Raw genomic sequence first — 17,687 nt, forward strand, 5'->3', positions numbered from 1 at the left:
GACGCTTGTTCCTCGGAAGGAAAGCCATGGCAAATCTAGACAGCACACTAAAAAGCAGAGACATCACCCTGTCAACAAAAGTGCGTATAGTCAAGGCTATGGTCTTCCCAGTTGCAATGTATGGCAGTGAAAGCTGGACCATAAGAAAGGCTGAGCGCCAAAGAATTGAAGCCTTTGAACTGTGGTGCTGGAGAAGACTCCTGGGAGTCCCTTGGACTGCAAGGCGATCAAACCGGTCAGTCCTAGAGGAGATCAACCCTGACTGCTCTTTAGAAGGCCAGATCCTGAAGCTAAAACTCAAATACTTTGGCCACCTAATGAGAAGGAAGGACTCACTGGAGAAGAGCCTAATGCTGGGAAAGGTTGAGGGCAAGAGAAGAAAGGGACGACAGAGAATGAGGTGGCTGGATGGAGTCACTGAAGCAGTAGGTGTGAGCTTAAATGGACTCCAGAAGATGGTAGAGGACAGGAAGGCCTGGAGGAACGTTGTCCATAGGGTCGCGATGGGTCGGACACGACTTCGAAGCTAACAACAGACTTGGCACGAACTTAGGCAAAGCCAAAATCTGACTTCCCCTCCCCTAAGCACATAGTATCAAGCACAGTTCCCTCCTCTAATTAATAGTCATAAATCACACTCTCCAATTAGTTTGAAATCCAGGCTTTACCTCCACTTCTCCAACCCATTTCTTATCATCTTTTTTCAAAATACCTTGGTTCTGGTTACAGTATTGTTATGTCTAACTAGCTCCCATGCACATTCCTCCTCCCCCCCCCAGTATCATCTAATTCTAACTCTAATTCTAACAGTAAAACATAAGAAGGAAAATGACTGCATCTCCATACATTGTCAAAGCAAGAACATCCGATGTTAGCAGTGTTGACATCTGGCCCCCCCTTACAAAAAGGACAAATCCTGTAACGTAAACAAAAGCACATGTTAGGGACTGTTTGTTAGGGTGTTTCCTATAAAACCTTTTGATGAGTCTGTCAGCTTTCACATCACTAGATTTCACCCAAGTGGCTTCACAGTGAGTATCCCTTCCATTGTACGAGGTACTGCAATTTCCCTTTAAAAATTCTAGAATCAAGAATACGCTTTACTTCATAGTGACTTTGACCGGCCACTATGAGGGGTCTGGGTGCCTTCTTAGGGGGTCGTCTTTAAACTGGAACCCCGAAAAGGTTTCAACAAGCTGCAATGGAAGACAGGGTGAACTCTCCCTAAAAGCCTAGGGAGTTTTAATTCTACTGTGGCTGGGTTAATGATCTTTACGATGGGGAAAGGCCCCAAGAATTTCGGTACTAATTTCTTGCTGAGTAATTTGAGGAGTAAATATTTAGTTGACAGATAAACCTTTTCCCCAACTTGGAATGTTCTTTGGGGAGCCCTCTTTTTATCTGCCTGCTTTTTATAGGTCTCAGAAGTCTTTTTTAAAGCAGTTTTCGTGGCTCTCCAAACTTCTTCCCACCCCCTCACCCATTGATCAAGTGTCTGAGAAGCGGAGGGCGCCTGAGGGTATTCAGGTATTGGGCTGAACTCTTTTCCTCTGGCCACTCTGAAAGGCATGAAGCCGGTGCTGCTGTGAACAGAGTTATTGTAAGCCACCTCTGCGAAAGGGAGGAGGTCGGTCCAGTTGGTTTGTTGGTAGGAAACATAGCATCTCAGATATTGCTCCACCATCTTTTTAGCGGATTCCGCAGCCCCATTGGTAGCTGGGTGAAAAGCAGATGATAGAGCTTGATGCACTGATGCATCCAATTAATTTAAGAAAGCTCCTCCAAAATTTCGCTGTGAACTGCATCCCCCTGTGCGAAATTATTACTTTAGGGGCGCCATGCAGCTGGGGCCTGTCAGAAAATCAAGAATCCAGTTGCACAAAGGAGTGTTTAAGCCTAAAATACCCAGTTTGTCTACTACAGGTGAAACTCGAAAAATTAGAATATCGTGCAAAAGTTCATTTATTTCAGTAATGCAACTTAAAAGGGGAAACTAATATATGAGATAGACTCATTACATGCAAAGCAAGATAGTTCAAGCCGGGATTTGTCATAATTGTGATGATTATGGCTTATAGCTCATGAAAATCCCAAATCCACAACCTCAGTAAATTAGAATATTGTGAAAAGGTGCAATATTCTAGGCTCAAAGTGTCCCACTCTAATCAGCTAATTAAGCCATAACACCTGCAAAGGGTTCCTGAGCCTTTAAATGGTCTCCCTGTCTGGTTCAGTAGCAATCACAATCATGGGGAAGACTGCTGACCTGACAGTTGTGCAGAAAACCATCATTGACACCCTCCATAAGGAGGGAAAGCCTCAAAAGGTAATTGCCAAAGAGGTTGGATGTTCCCAAAGTGCTGTATCAAAGCACATTAATAGAAAGTTATGTGGAAGGGAAAAGTGTGGAAGAAAAAGGTGCACAAGCAGCAGGGATGACCACAGCCTGGAGAGGATTGTCAGGAAAAGGCCATTCAAAAGTGTTGGAGACTTTCACAAGGAGTGGACTGAGGCTGGAGTCAGTGCATCAAGAGCCACCACACACAGACGGATTCTGGACATGTGCTTCAAATGTCGTATTCCTCTTGTCAAGCCGCTCCTGAACAACAAACGTCAGAAGCGTCTTACCTGGGCTAAAGAAAAACAGACCTGGTCTGGTGCTCAGTGGTCCAAAGTCCTCTTTTCTGATGAGAGCAACTTTTGCATCTCATTTGGAAACCAAGGACCCAGAGTCTGGAGGAAGAATGGAGAGGCACACACTGCAAGATGCTTGAAGTCCAGTGTGAAGTTTCCACAGTCTGTGTTGATTTGGGGAGCCATGTCATCTGCTGGTGTTGGTCCACTGTGCTTCATTAAGTCCAGGGTCAACGCAGCCGTCTACCAGGAGATTTTGGAGCACTTCATGCTTCCTTCCGCAGATGAGCTTTATGGGGATGCTGACTTCATTTTCCAGCAGGACTTGGCACCTTCCCACACTGCCAAAAGCATTGCCAAGAGAAAGATGAGAGACATGAGACCGAACAATGCAGAAGAGCTGAAGGCCGCTATTGAAGCATCCTGGTCTTCCATAATACCTCAGCAGTGCCACAGGCTGACAGCTTCCATGCCACACCGCATTGAGGCAGTAATTGCTGAAAAAGGGCCCCAAACCAACTACTGAGTACATATGCATGCTTATACTTTTCAGAGGTCCGATATTGTTCTATGTACACTCCTTGTTTTATTGATTTCATGTAATATTCTAATTTTCTGAGATTGTGGATTTGAGGTTTTCATGAGTTGTACGCCATAATCATCACAATTATGACAAATCACGGCTTGAACTATCTTGCTTTGCATGTAATGAGTCTATCTCATATATTAGTTTCCCCTTTTAAGTTGCATTACTGAAATAAATGAAGTTTTGCACGATATTCTAATTTTTCGACTTTCACCTGTATAAAGTCCATAGCTATTTCTTCTCATGGTTGGGAAGGGTCTGCCATCGGCTGCGGTAACAAAGGGGTTTTCCCTGGGATTCTTTTCATGGTGGCACATACAGCACAACTCCTGACATAGTTTTCCACATCCATTTTTAGCCCCGGCCACCAAAATTGCCAGCGGATGAGATGTAGTTTTTAAATATCTGAAGTGTCCAGCCTATTTTACATCATGGCTGTGTTTGAGAGCATTAAGACGGAGGGCTTCTGGCAAGTATACTGCTCAAAAAAATAAAGGGAACAGAAAATAAGACATCCTACTATTAAATACAGTACATTGTGTTTAAGTGTTCCCTTTATTTTTTTGAGCAGTATACAATTTCCCCCCTTGTAAGCCAAACCATCCCTGCATATTAGGGAGGTTTGATTGTCTTTGATTGTATTTGAACCACTGATCGGTGAGGAGCTCTCATTTTATTTTCTTTGCCCCAGGGTCATCAGGATTAGGGGCCCTACGAGGTGTGAGTTGAGCAGCAGTTTGTGGATATAATTGCCTCATTAACCTCTTCGCGCTGGCTTTTGTACTGGGGCAGTCTGGATAGAGCATCAGCTAGGATGTTTTTTCCTCCTGGTATGTACTTTAGAGTGAAGTTAAAATGGTTAAAATGTGCCCAACGCATCTGTTTGGGGATAATTTTCGAGGAGTTTTCAGTGCTTCTAGATTTTTGTGATCTGCCCATACTTCAAAAGGCACCTTGCTCCCTTCTAGTGTCTCCAGTTTAATAGAGCCGACCTGATTGCGAAAGCCTCTTTTTCCCAGATTGCCCACCTCCTTTTGCTTTCAGTAATTTTTTTCGAGCTGTAGGCGCATGGTTGCAAGGCTCCTTTGGTTCTTTTACAGTAATACAACTCCGATGGCCATGTCGCTGGCATCAGCTTGAATTACAAAGGGCTCCCCTGGGCAGGGGTGCTTTAGGACCGGTTCAACAGCAAATAGTCTTTTTAAATTCTCAAAAGCGGTTTGACAGCCCATAATCCATGCTAGTGGTTGGCCCGGTCACGGTTTCCCTCCTCCTTTGCCTGTTTTGAATAGTTCTGTAAGGGGTAGGGCAATCTTGGCAAGAGAGGGGATGAATAGACGGTAGAAGTTTTATTTATTTTGTTGGTAAAACCTAGGAAGCTCTGGAGCTGTTTCGGAGTCTTTGGGGGCTGCCATTCAATTACAGCTTTCACTTTGGCTGGGTGCATTTCAATGCCCTTGTTGGAAATTCTATAGCCAAGATAATCTAATTGGGTCTGGTGAAATTGACATTTTGACAGTTTGACATAAAGCTTGGCATTCAATAGTTTCTTTAATACTTCTCTCACCAGCTTTATATGATCAGTCATATTCATGCTGTATATCAGGATGTCATCAAGATACACCAGAACCCCTTTGTATAAATGATCATGTGGGACCTCATTAATCAACTGCATGAATACGGCTGGGGCCCCCTGTAGCCCAAATGGCAAGATTTTGAACTGAAAGCTTCCCATGGGGCAGTTGAAGGCAGTTTTCTACTCATCTCCATCCTTTATTCTCACCTGGTAATATGCCCCTCTCAGGTCTAATTTAGTGAAGAACACTCCCCTTAGCCAGGTGGGTAAGTCCTTCACGAGGGGGAGGGGGTATTTATTTTCCACACTCACCGCATTCTGAGATTTATAATCAACGCAGAGACAGAGACCCAACTTGTTTTTTCTTTAAACAACACAGGGGCTCCCACAGCAGACTTGCCCCATTCAATGAATCCCCTCACTAGGTTTTTGTCCACGTATTGCTGCATCTCCTCCATTTCGAGGGGGAAAATAACGTACATTCTCGGTCGTGGGAGTTTGGCTCCCAGCAAGAGTTTGATGGAGCAATCACTGGGTTGGTGAGGAAGCAGGGCATCACATTCTTTCTTACTTAATGCCTCCACTAGGTCCCGGTACTCGCTGGGGATGAGTGGCTCGCCTGGTGGTGATGAGGCAGCCATGTGCGCTCGCTCATTGCGTGGGCTAGTTTGCTGTAACATCCGTTGAATCAATGGGGGACTTGGGCCCTATAGGCAGCCTCACAGTTCTCATTCCTTTCTGCCACCAGATAAACGGCTTCCATTTGTCCAACCATGCTAATCCTAGGATCACTGCCTGAGTCATTTTTGGAGCCACCAGGAAGTGAATAAACTCCCAGTGCTCACCTATTTCTAAGTGTAGGGGCTCAGTTAATTGCGTGACTAAAGTCCCTCCCATCAGGGAGCCATCGGCTTGCTCAAACCTCACAGGTTTGGAGAGCAGTTTTGCTCGTATGCTCAGTTTCATGGCAAATGGCAAGCTAATGACGCATCGGGAGCATCCAGAATCAACTAGCACTTTTAAATCTACCCATGCCCCCGACTTAGGGATTATGAGTTTGGCAGGTAGTGAGAAAGGCGGGACGTGTCGACTCACCATCGGATCGTTCTCTCCATCGTCGCTGTCAAAAGAGGGTAGAGTGGGGGCGGGTCCAGCCTGAGTCCCAGCATCCTCCTGTGTGGGGGATGAGACTTGGGCAACAGGTTCTTGTGTGAGCAAGTTGGATTTCTCTCTCGTTGGCTACTGGGCAGGTTTCTTTCTTGCTGCTGGTCCCGGTCTAATGTGCTGTTGGGGGTAGGGGACTGGGCAACTCGCTGCGCGATGTCCCTGCTGTCCGCATTGGAAGCACTTGATTGGCGGGCCTGCAGGTGGCCTGGGTCTTTTAGCAGCCGCAGCAGTTGGAGGTTTTCGGGGTGGTGGTTGCCATTTGGGTTGCTCTGGCCTCAACTCGGCTTCAGATGTTGGAGGCTTCTTATAGCAGGCGAGCTGAACATCTAGTCTTACCGCTGTCTGGTACCATTCTTGCAGCTGACCAGGTACTGCTCAATAGATGCAGGTGTGAGAGAGGTGATCGTATAACCCTTCTTTGAAGTGATGGACTAGGGACTGCTCAGGCCACCTCTCTATCCGATCGGCTATCTTGCAAAACTCTTGTATGTACTCCAGAGCAGGCCTGCTGGCTTGCTTTATCTTATGGATTTGTTCTTCTGCTTTGAGGGCAATGGATGGGTCCTCAAACCTTGCTCTCAGTCCTAGCAGGAAGAGATGGGGGTCCTTCCATTCAGGGACTTGCTTGTTATATAAATTATTCAGCTATTCGGATGCCTATCCCTCTAAACTGGCCGCTATCACATCAACCATAGCGGCTGGGTCTGGGTAGATATAGGCACAGCGGTTCAAATGAGAGCGCACTTGGTTGAGAAAAAAAAATCAGCTTCTCTGGGTCCCCATTGAAGGTTCTTCTGAAAGGTGGAGCAACCAATGGCTGCTGGACCCCCACTGTGGCTGTTGCACCAACACCACCCCATTGCTGCTGGCCCCACCCTGGCTGCTGCCACATTTCTAGCAGTTGCATGTTCGGGGGCTGTTGCCACCCTCCCTGCTGTTGCTGCAGTACTGGCAGTTGTGGCATCCCGAGTTGCCGTAGGTCTCCCAAAGGTTGCTGCCTGGGTGAGGGCTGCTGCTTTCCTCCCTGCTGCTGGTTAGCGGGGAGTTGTGGCACCCTCACTTGCTGTAGGCCCCTCAATGGTTGCTGAATTGGTGGGGGTAGTTGCCATCCCCCCTGCTGCTGGTGAGGAGGGAGCTGTGGCATCCATAGTTGCTGTAGCCCCCCCAAATGGTTGCTGCCTGGGTGGGGGCTGTTGCCATCCCCCCTGCTGTTGGTCTGCTGGGACCTGTGGCATCCTCAATTGCTGTAGGCCCCCCCTGCGGCCTCGGAGGGGGTTGTTGCTGGATCTCCATCATTTGCGGGCCCGTTAGCGGTTGCTGTACATTCGGGGGCGGCGACCAACCCCCTTGCTGTGGTCGTCCTCCCACCAGTTGCTGATCTCCTGGCTTCTGCACCACCCCAAGCTGTTGCAAGGCCTCTATTAGCTGCTGCAAGCTCAGAGATTGCTGACCTCCCACCTGCGGGGGCTGCCATATTCCCCATTGCTGCAGGGGGCCCAGACTGGGTGATTGATATGCACACCGGTCTGGGGATTGGCTGTCCCGGCGACTGCCCGGGCCCTCATCTCGTTGGTGGCGGTCGTGGCTTCTGGAGGGGCGGCGACTGGAGCTATCTCTGTGTGGGGCTGGAGGCCCTGGTAGGGGGCTTCAGGGGCAGGAAGGCTGCCTGATCTGCGAAGGAGGGGCTGGGGGTTCCTCTCGGCAAGAGTTGATGGCTGCCTCATCGATCATCCTGATCACTGGCGTATGGGGAACGGGAAGGTTGCTCTCCGCTTCTCACTTTTAGCCCCTCGAACTTTTCCACCAACTTCTCCACTGACTGACAAGCTGCAGACAGGTATTTCCACTCACCCAAGTCCTCAGCGACAGACAATCTGGTAGCTCTCCACCGGTCTGTGGAACGTGATATGTGGAAATCCCTTCATGGTAGCTCAACCTTGTCAGCCTTTGAAGCACTTGAGGGTGGCAAGGCCATCTCGAGGCATCTGGAGACTCTGCTGGGCTGGGTCCATTCCGACGACCAGATCAGCTGTCCTAGCGGCTTGGGTTTTGCCCGCAGCTGGGAGGCCTGAAAGGCTCCTTCTCCACCGGCATGCTGGTTGTCGCTCCCCCCTTGGGGTAGCAGCTGCTGCTGGGGTACTGGCTTCAGGCGTTTTCTCTTTCTCCATGATGAAATCTTCCCCAAATCTTTGTCAGCTTATCCCTCGATTCTAAGGACAGCAACTGGGGCTCGGGACCCCTAGATAGTTAGGAAAGTTGGAGATTTTGGCTTAATGTCATGGTTCCTACAGATGAAACTCTTCAAAGAACTTCGAGGCATTGTTTACCTTAAAGAATCTTTATTCGAGTAGCATAGAATCAGCACATACATAGGCAAAGCCAAAATCTGAATTCCCCTCCCCTGAGCACATAGTATCAAGCAGAATTCCCTCCTCTAATTAACAGTCATAAATCACATTCTCCAATTAGTTTGAAATGCAAGCTTTCCCTCCACTTCTCCAACCCGCCATTTCTTATCTTTTTTCAAAAAACCTTGGTTCTCACACTGTTACAATATTGTTATGTCTAACTAACTCCCATTCACATTCTTCCTCCCCCCCAGTATCATCTAATTCTAACTCTAATTCTAAGAGTAAAACATAAGAAGGAAAATGGCTGTATCTCCATACATTGTCAAAGCAAGAACATCTGATGTTAACAGCATGGGCAGTATGTCTGTCTCAGGAATGCAACTACCTGCAGAATTTTTTTTAAAAAAACACGTTCCTGTTCCCATTATTTATCAAGAGGAAAAACCTTCTAAGTTAATGCAGATAACATCTGAACGTTTGATAGCAAAGAGATAACAGTGCAGATGCTTGTTTCGGTACCTGACATTTTGTTACAAAATACTGTAGTGTAGCCTGTATCCAGGGTTCTACAGAAGGAAAAACAGGGTTTTATTTCCAATTCTTTGTATTGCAATTTTAATATGTTAAATGGTTGTGCAACTGTTGTTATATTTACCTCCAAAATCATCTCTTATGAGATAAATCACAGTTGTTCCTGATCTGTAGAGTGGAAAAAACCATTTTTTCCCCTAGCTTCACAACACCCAGACTTCTGCAATCAAATCTCTTCCTGTTGTGCCTTGGCTGCAACTCCTGCCATCTTTTGCATCATTTATACCTATTGTCTCCACTAGCTGGATGATGGGAGCTGTAATTTAACACATTTGTAGTACATCAGATTGAAAATGTTTGCCCTAAGCCTTGGATCCCACACACAAACAAAGAATAGATTCACACATAACACTAAGCTATAGTTTTTAAACCATATTCTGGTTCACACGTAATTTTAAGCAATAAATCATGGATTGCAAACCACAAAACACACCATCACACAACACAAATAACCATACTAAGTTAAAGCCAAACAAACTACATTCTAACTTAACTGTAATGCGTGAGATCAGATTCTACTCCCACCACACACAATTACAAGTACATTCTGAATTAACAGACATTTAACTGTGTAACTTGGAGATGAAAAATGACAGGCACAGCTTACTAGAGGTGGACAGGGCTATAAAACTTAACACCATCATAATAAATGTTATCTAAGCACCATGTTCCCAAAACTGCATTACAGTATTCCAAACTAGGAAAGTATTAATGTACTTGAGTGCTTTTTCTATGCTGACTCAAGGGCAGATTAATAATTGCAGTCCTTCCCCAGAGGAGCAGTCCTCCCTGTTTGCAAGCATTTGGTTTCTTTGCTGGTCTCAGTAAAGCATCCTCCCTTTCATGTTTTTTCCTCCTCTTTTTTCCTGCTTCTAGGACAAGGCTGCCCAACAGTGATCCATCTTTATTACAGTCATTTCAGTTACATCTGTAGTTTTGAACAACTGCATTTGCAATTCAGGAAAGGCATGTCAAATGTTTGAGGCTTTGGGGGCTAGTGGATTATTAAAACATATGCTTTCATTGTCTAACTTGTAGCTCTATGTGTATCGTTCTCTTTGCTGGCTCCCTTCAAAAGGGGTGGGGTGATCTTGAATTTGACTGATGCCTTTCTTCCCTTTCAAAATATAGGTATAGGTGTGGATCAGTGCACTCTGTATTGCCTGTATTGCAGGTTTTATGTAAAAAGGTACATCAGAATATGTGCAGAATACATATTTTGACAAGTCTTTGCTGTTCTTCATCTTCCATACAGCAAGACTTCATCAGTCTAAGGTTGGCAGTTAAGTCAAAGGGCAGCTTTCAGGGAGCCTTGAGGACTGATCTTTTTTTCTTTACTTCTGAGTAAAAGGTAAGTTGGCTCTATGATTGGGTCAACAAATGGCTTTTGAAGTAGACTTGGAAGTAAGTCTCAGTAGTCCACAGTATTTGTGTTCACCCACATGCATTAAAATTTAATAATTTAAATACCAACAGTCTTATAGAAAAGAAAAATGCTTCTCCCCTCTTCAGTTTGTGAACTTTCTGGTGTAGGAACCTAAAGGTAAATCTTTTAACAGATTTAACAGTGGAACAGCTGTTAGCAAGTTTAATTTGAAAAGTCACAGAAGAGTTGGTGTGAGAAGACTATGTGATAGGCTAGTTTTACATGTCCTCTCTTTGAAGCTGAGAAGACCATGATATACAGTCCCTTGTTTTCTTTCTAAATTAACATGGCCTCCTCAGTCTAGATTGGTTCTCATTCACATGTTCTGATTTTTCCATCTTTTCCTTGGCCTTTAAGCGTCAAATCTCATGCTTTCCTTTCCAGATTTACTGGAAAGTTGTGGTACCCTTAGGATGTAGAGCTATTGCTGTCAGCATGCATGCTTTGCTTGTAGTGTATATTGCACGTAGATGTTGGATCCTCCAAAGTATTTCTTCTCTTATAAATCATAGTATACTATATCACATATGCATACAGAATACAATTAGATCTGATACTATATACTACTGAGACATATATTCCATCTAAGATTGTACTGATCTGTTGCTGAAATTTTTGTAATTAGTACCTTTTAACACTGAGATTACTCAAATATTGACTAAAAACATCTATAAGTAGTTTAAATAATACAATTTACATGTATTTTGCATATTTTTCATACTGTGAATTGTTTTAAAGAATGAAGAGAAAGTATAGTAAAGTAGACAAGTCAATCAACTGATTCTGTGTTCTGCAGCCACTATGAACTATCATGTTTGCATGGCAGCCCAAGTGACTGAAGAAATAAGCACTACTAGCTTATAAATTTGCATGTTGAAAGGCTGGAAATCTGGTTGGTTGGTTGGCTGCCTTGTGTGGAAGGTAGGTTCTTTGTATAGCAGTTGTACTTTGTGATGCTGCATGCATTTTTTTTTGCACTCACCCATCCTTCTATAACTTGCAGTCCTTATTCCATATGCTTCTTGCATCTGTGAGCTGCTTATTGGTAGGACTTTGAATGCTGTATAGTATGTATGTATGTATGTATGTATGTATGTATTTACTTACTTAAATTTATATGCCGCCCTTGTCCCTAAGGACTCAGGGCTGCTCACAACAATAAAAATTAAAAAAGAAAAAAAAATGGAATGAAAAGTTTGAAAAGAATTAAACTAGTAAATACAATAATAACATGACAATTTAAAATCCAGTAAAATCTAATTAAAATACATAGTCAGTCCAGATCCGCTTGTTGAAACAACCACGTCTTCAGGTCACGGCGGAAGGACCGAAGGTCAGGGGCCGTCTGCAGCTCCGGAGGTAGTTCGTTCAAGAGGGTCGGCGCGCCCACAGAGAAGGCTGTCCCCCTGGAGGTCACCAGCCAGCATTGCCTGGCAGACGACACCCTGAGGAGGCCAATTCTGTGGGAGCGAACCGGGCGATGGGAGGTAGACAATGGCAGCAGGTGGTCTCGCAAGTACCCCGGGCCTAAGCCATGTAGGGCTTTAAAGGTTATTACCAGCACTCTGAGAGCAACTGGAAGCCAATGCAGCTCGCGCAGGAGTGGTATAACATGGGAGTACCGAGATACTCCCATAAGCACCCGCGCGGCCACATTTTGCACCAGCTGAAGCCTTCGGGTGCTCTTCAAGGGCAGCCCCATATAAAGAGCACTGCAGTAGTCCAGGCGAGAGGTGACGAGGGCATGAGTAACTATGCATAGGGCATCTCGGTCCAAAAAGGGGCGCAACTGGCGCACTAGGCGAACCTGTGCGAAGGCCCCCCTGGTCACGGCCGTTAGATGATCTTCCAAGTTGCGAGCCCTTTCTGAGGGGGGCAATACCTCCCCCCATTAAAAGAGATGGAACTTGTTGGACAACACGAGATGCCGGTATCCACAGCCACTCGGTCTTAGAGGGGTTGAGCCTGAGCCTGTTCCTACCCATCCAGACCCGCATCGCCTCCAGGCACCGGGACATCACGTCAAGGGCATCACTGGGTTGGCTCAGGGTGGAGATAACAACTGGGTATCATCCGCATATTGGTGATACCTCACCCCAAAGTCGTGGATGATCTCACCCAGCGGCTTCATATAGATGTTAAACAGGAGGGGGGAGAGAACCGACCCCTGGGGCACCCCACAAGTGAGGAGCCTCGGGGTAGATCTCTGTCCCCCTGCCAATACAAACTGCGAATGGCCCGAGAGGTAGGAGAACCACTGTAAAACAGTGCCTCCCACTCCCAGCCCCTCGAGCTGTCGCAGCAGGATACCATGGTCGATGGTATCAAAAGCCACTGAGAGGTCAAGTAGGACCAGGACAGAGGAACAACCCCTGTCCCGGGCCCACCAGAAGTCATCCACCAGTGCGACCAATGTCGTTTCCGTGCTGTAGCCGGGCCTGAAACCGTACTGGTACGGGTCCAGATAGTCTGCTTCATCCAGGAATTGCGGGAACTGACGCGCCACCACACTCTCAACAACCTTCGCTACAAAGCTACAAAGCGAAGGTTGGAGACAGGACGGTAGTTATTCAATGAGGCCGGGTACAGGGCAGGCTACTTGAGGAGGGGCCTTACCACCGCCTCTTTCAAGGCGGAAGGGAAGACACCCTCTATCAAAGAAGCGTTGACAACTGCCTGGAGCCAGCCCCGTCACCTCCCAGGTGGCCGAAATCAACCAGGAGGGACATGGGTCAAGTAAACAAGTGGTAGCACTCAGTTTACCCATGATCCTGTCCACATCATCCAGAGTCACAGCGTCAAACTCACCCCAAATGGTATCCTCATAGTATGGCATAGGGTTTACTGTATTAGTAACTGTTATAACGTGATGCATTCAGTTATGCAGACAGTTGTATCAAGGAAAATAGTATGGTTGCCCATAGACAGCAGAGTACAGAAGGCATATTTCTTTCAGAAGTGAATGTGCATTTGTTCCTAGTCCTCATGACATCAGAGATTATTTGAATAGGGTTCAGATATTTTGTCAAACTCCTGGAATGTTTTCATAGTACCTTTCTTCCTCCATCTCTGCTTTCCTTTGTTTCTTTTCTTGTCTCTTATTCTAATTCCAGAATTTGGGGGAAAATTGCAAAACATATCAAACTTGTCTGTTATTTGGATACTGCTGCTAAACTTTGCGGATGCACAATGCTGCAGGCAAACTGACTGCATACTTCCAAAGCCTACTCTGACTTTGTTGTTTGAATGCCCACATCTTTTAAAACCTCAGTGGTCACCACTCCATTTGTATGTTAGAAACAAGCATAACAGAAAGATTTATTTCAACAGCGGAAGAAGCCAGTTTATCATTTTAGGCCAAGGTACCCTATGACAGAGTAGAGAAGGATATACTGAAGTAGCTTTTTTTCTTTTTAAAAAATTACAGTAGATGGTCTTACTCTAATTCTCATTTCAGATAGATGTATATTTTAAATTCATGTCAAATACAAAGATCAGTGTGGCTGAACTCTGCTTGTAAGCCCAGGGTCTTTGTACTAGCTCATCTGCAATCTAAGACCCCACTTCTCAACATATTTTGACCTCAGCTTCAGTTCCAAGAAAAACCGAGGAATCTGATCCTCAAAACTCTATAATCTAAGCCACTAGATTCACACTGTTTCCATCAGCGCTGGGTCCCAACTTTCCCTTTCCTAAAATACCAATTATTTCAAAAAGCCAATATGCCAGTCTTCTTCACCATGGTACCTTCCAGATACAGAGGAACCACAACACCTAGAATTCCCAATCTACTCATCTGTTGGGTGAGCTGGCTAGCAATTCTAAGTGTTCAGGTCTCAACACATCTGAATGGGTCCATGTGATGAATGCTGCACTATGCATTCCATTGGCACCACAAACTCATTTAAATGTGCATGTGCAAACCCAGCTGTGCACAGTGTTAGCCTACCAATGCTACTAGTACTCTAGTTCTGTCACCCATAGGATAAATTGTTGGCATCATAGTGCTACATACATGGATGCTAAAATAACAATAAGATGCATGGCAGATGTCTGGTATTACAGTCATATGTCCCTGTGGCTAGTGCCACATTTAAATCAAAACTTGTTACTCCTTTCTTACCAAACATAACACAGCATAAACAATATCCATGCAGCTTTGGGAGAAAGGATCAATTCGTTTTTACATGAATGCAACTGTGTTTAGGATAGCTGTCCCTGACCTGGCACCCTCCAGATTCATTGGATGGCTACTACTATAATCTCCATTTGTGGTCCAACACACCTGAAGGGAAGGCTGAACACCACAGCAGGCTGACCTAGAGGAGGAGAACAAGATATATTCACGAAAACTCCTCTCAAACATAGTACATAGATTCATATAAGGTGGTGTCACTGTATTTCCTCACCTATCAAGACTGAGGTGAAGATGAAAATTAGCCACACATATCAATATATTAAGTGATAGACATTGCAGAAACAGATTAGTGTTGGATCTTAAGGAACATCTTATTCTCATGGATTTTTAAAATGTGATGCTGAGGATTTAGGACTTGGCTTATTCAGGAAGTGAGCCAAAGTTAATAAGATCCCAAATTCTTGGATCATCTAGGATGGAAGGGGGAAGAGTATATCAAAGCAAAGATTCAGATGAGTGTATGGATCCAGACAGTTATTCAAGTGGGGTAAATAGCTACTAAGCTAAGGAGTTATTTAACTGAAACAACTGTGTCTAGCAAACAACAACAAATGAAAAATTAATGTCTGGTCAAAAGAGCTTTTGACCTCTCACATTTCTATAGGAATGGGGAGATCAGGTTTCTATCTAGCGGAACCCTTAAAAAGTATTTCATTTCTTGTAAGTGGAAAGTAATACTCCAGCCACAAATGTTTAGAATTTTACAACAAAGTCTCAACCTGCCCTCCCCCCCCCTTCTTAAGCCTATAGGATTCGTAAGACAAACTCTTACCTTCTGCAGCTTTCCTCTGCAAAAGATGTTCTCACAGGATAAACCACACAAACAACTGTGAACAAGTGTCCCAGTTTACAGGAAAAACAGATGAGTTACAGGGCCTGCAACTACCTATCTCTATTTTATTTCACACACACACACACACACACACACACACACACACACACAAGGAATGGGAATACCCAGGGTTCCCAAAATCAATTATTTCCTTTTTACATTTAGCAAAAAGACTCCTGTAACCATCACTATCTGCAAAAGCTGAGCTTATACTCAGCAATTCTGAGACTGTCTACCAAAAAACTGAGCTACAATTTTCTACTCCCATGCACATACACACACACACAGATAGAGAACATTAGTTCTGCTTCTCCCTCCAAGTACAGAAACGGGTGGGGTGGGGTGAAATCTTCCAAAATAATGCTGATTGTTTTCCCTCCCAGAATAATGTTCCTTACCCCAAAACATGGAGGCCAAATCTAATTGCTTTGTCTCACATAGTGACAGGAAATGCAATGAAATGTCCTTCATGCCATAAAGAGGGCAAGAGAGGTGTCCTCCACAGAGCATCTCACTAATCATCCCACTAGAGAAACCACAAAGGCATCCCACTGTGACTCTCTCTCACCCTTCACATGCAGGGAATTAAAGCACTTTCCCCCTGCAGGGCTTACACGGTTGCCCTGCATGAGGAGAAGTGAACACTAGCCACCTTTTCGTCCTCCTTTGCCCTTTGTACACACATTTCTGCCCCCCCCCCGTCCCTACTACCTTCCCGTCTTCCAGCGCCCAAGGGGCTGCGCACCTCAGTCAGGTCCCCCATGCCACTATAGGGCCTAGACGCTCCAGCGCGGGCCGCCTCCTCTCCCACCCTCTCCTCTGGAAAACACGACCCTTCCAGCGCATGGACGGTCCCAAGATTGCACCCCAGTGCCACGCCGTTGGCGAAGGAGCCAGAAGCAGATCCCCGCCGGCATTCCTTTCCCTGAGGGGCCTCTCGGGTTCTGCCCTCCACTCCCCCCCCCCAACCCCACTTCCAGGCCCAGAGAAGGAGGCCCGTGAAGAAGCCGAGGAGGAACTAGGAGGTGGTGCCGTGCTTGATCCCCGCCAAGACCGGTCTCTCCGACATTGGCCGGGAAAGGGGGAAAAGCTTCCTTTCCCTCCCCTCTACCACCCCCGGCGGCCTAACCTGGCCTTGGCCGACCGCTCGTAGCTCCATCCCGGGCCGGTGCCCAGCGGATCCCCGAAGCCGGCGCTGGGGTAGTTCCTGTCCATGGGGAGGGGGCGCCGGGGCCAGCCGCGGTCTGTCAGTCCGTTCCTCGGCTCAGTCGGGGGGGCCCTGCGCCTCCTCCCGCAGCTACGGTCGAGGGGGGGCGATCGGGGAGGAGATCGGGGACAGCTGTCCCTCCTCCTCCTCTTCTTCCCCCCCTCGGCCGCTGCGCTCCCCTCCTCGGCCTTGGCTGAAGCCGCGGCCTGGCGCTAGCGCTCGGGCGGCTGGAGGAGGAGGAGGAGGAGGAGGAGGCGGAGGCAACGGCGGTGGAGGCGAGCCTCTGGGAGGCGGCTCATGGTGCAGCCATGTTCGTTGGGCGTCTATCTTCGCTCCGCTCCACTCCGTTTCCTCCCACAATCCCATGCTGTGGAGAGAAGGGGGGGGCAAGTCAGCTACGGAGTGATGGTGGACAAACGGAGGGACGGCGGAAGGGAGGGAGGAAGGAAGGAAAAGAAGAAAGAGAAATACAGTGGCAGAGAGAGAGGCAGGAAATGGACCATGGAGGAGAAGGGAAAGAAGCGAGCAAGAGGAGAAGAAGCGAAGAATGGATGATGGGTGGGTGGATGGATGGATGGATTGAGCAAGAAGAGGGGAAAAGCACAAAGGAATGCGCGGAGAGATGCGGTGGCAGGAATGAGGCCAAGTCGACCTGACAGGGCGGAAGAGGAAGGGTGGCTGAGAAAGTAGAAAAGAGAGAGAGAGAGAGATGGGGAGAGGAAGAACAAGGTGGAAGAAGCAGGAAGAGAGGGATGGAGAGAGGCCAGGGCAGAAATGGTAAAGGAGAAGGCGATGGAGGAAAGGGTACTATTCAGAAGGGGACTGGCGGGTGGGGAGAAGCTGGTGGGAACTTTTGCTGAGCAGCGATACATGAGGTCCTTGTGCCTTGATTTCCACAAGTAAATGAGGGAACTAATACAGAGGTGGATAGGATCATTGGCGGAATGTGTGTGTTCTGGAAGCTGTTTTGCAGTTGCATACTGCAAACATCAAAGTTTTCTAAGGGGATTCCCGAGCCTAAAAACATTGGTGAATTCATGATGGCTAAGGAAGGAGTCTGTATATTTTAATATTTAGAACACCCTTGCTGTGGAAGAGATGGTTGCATCCCGAAGTGGA

The 17,687-nt window shown here is 46.5% G+C and overlaps 1 protein-coding gene across 1 annotated transcript in view; it reads right to left on the reverse strand.

Moving 5' to 3' along the window:
• Positions 1 to 16,775, reverse strand: part of LOC310648250 (proline-rich protein 12-like) — a 114,002-nt gene extending 97,227 nt beyond the window's left edge. Inside the window, exon 1 of the mRNA XM_083375993.1 lies at positions 16,491 to 16,775. Within this exon, the coding sequence (XP_083232119.1) occupies positions 16,491 to 16,576 (86 nt within the window). The 5' untranslated portion in view covers positions 16,577 to 16,775. The remainder of the gene's footprint in view (positions 1 to 16,490) is intronic.
• Positions 16,776 to 17,687: the final 912 nt, after the last annotated feature.

This window comes from Vipera ursinii (genome assembly GCF_947247035.1).
Source record: "Vipera ursinii genome assembly, chromosome: W".
NCBI classification, from domain to species: domain Eukaryota; kingdom Metazoa; phylum Chordata; class Lepidosauria; order Squamata; family Viperidae; genus Vipera; species Vipera ursinii.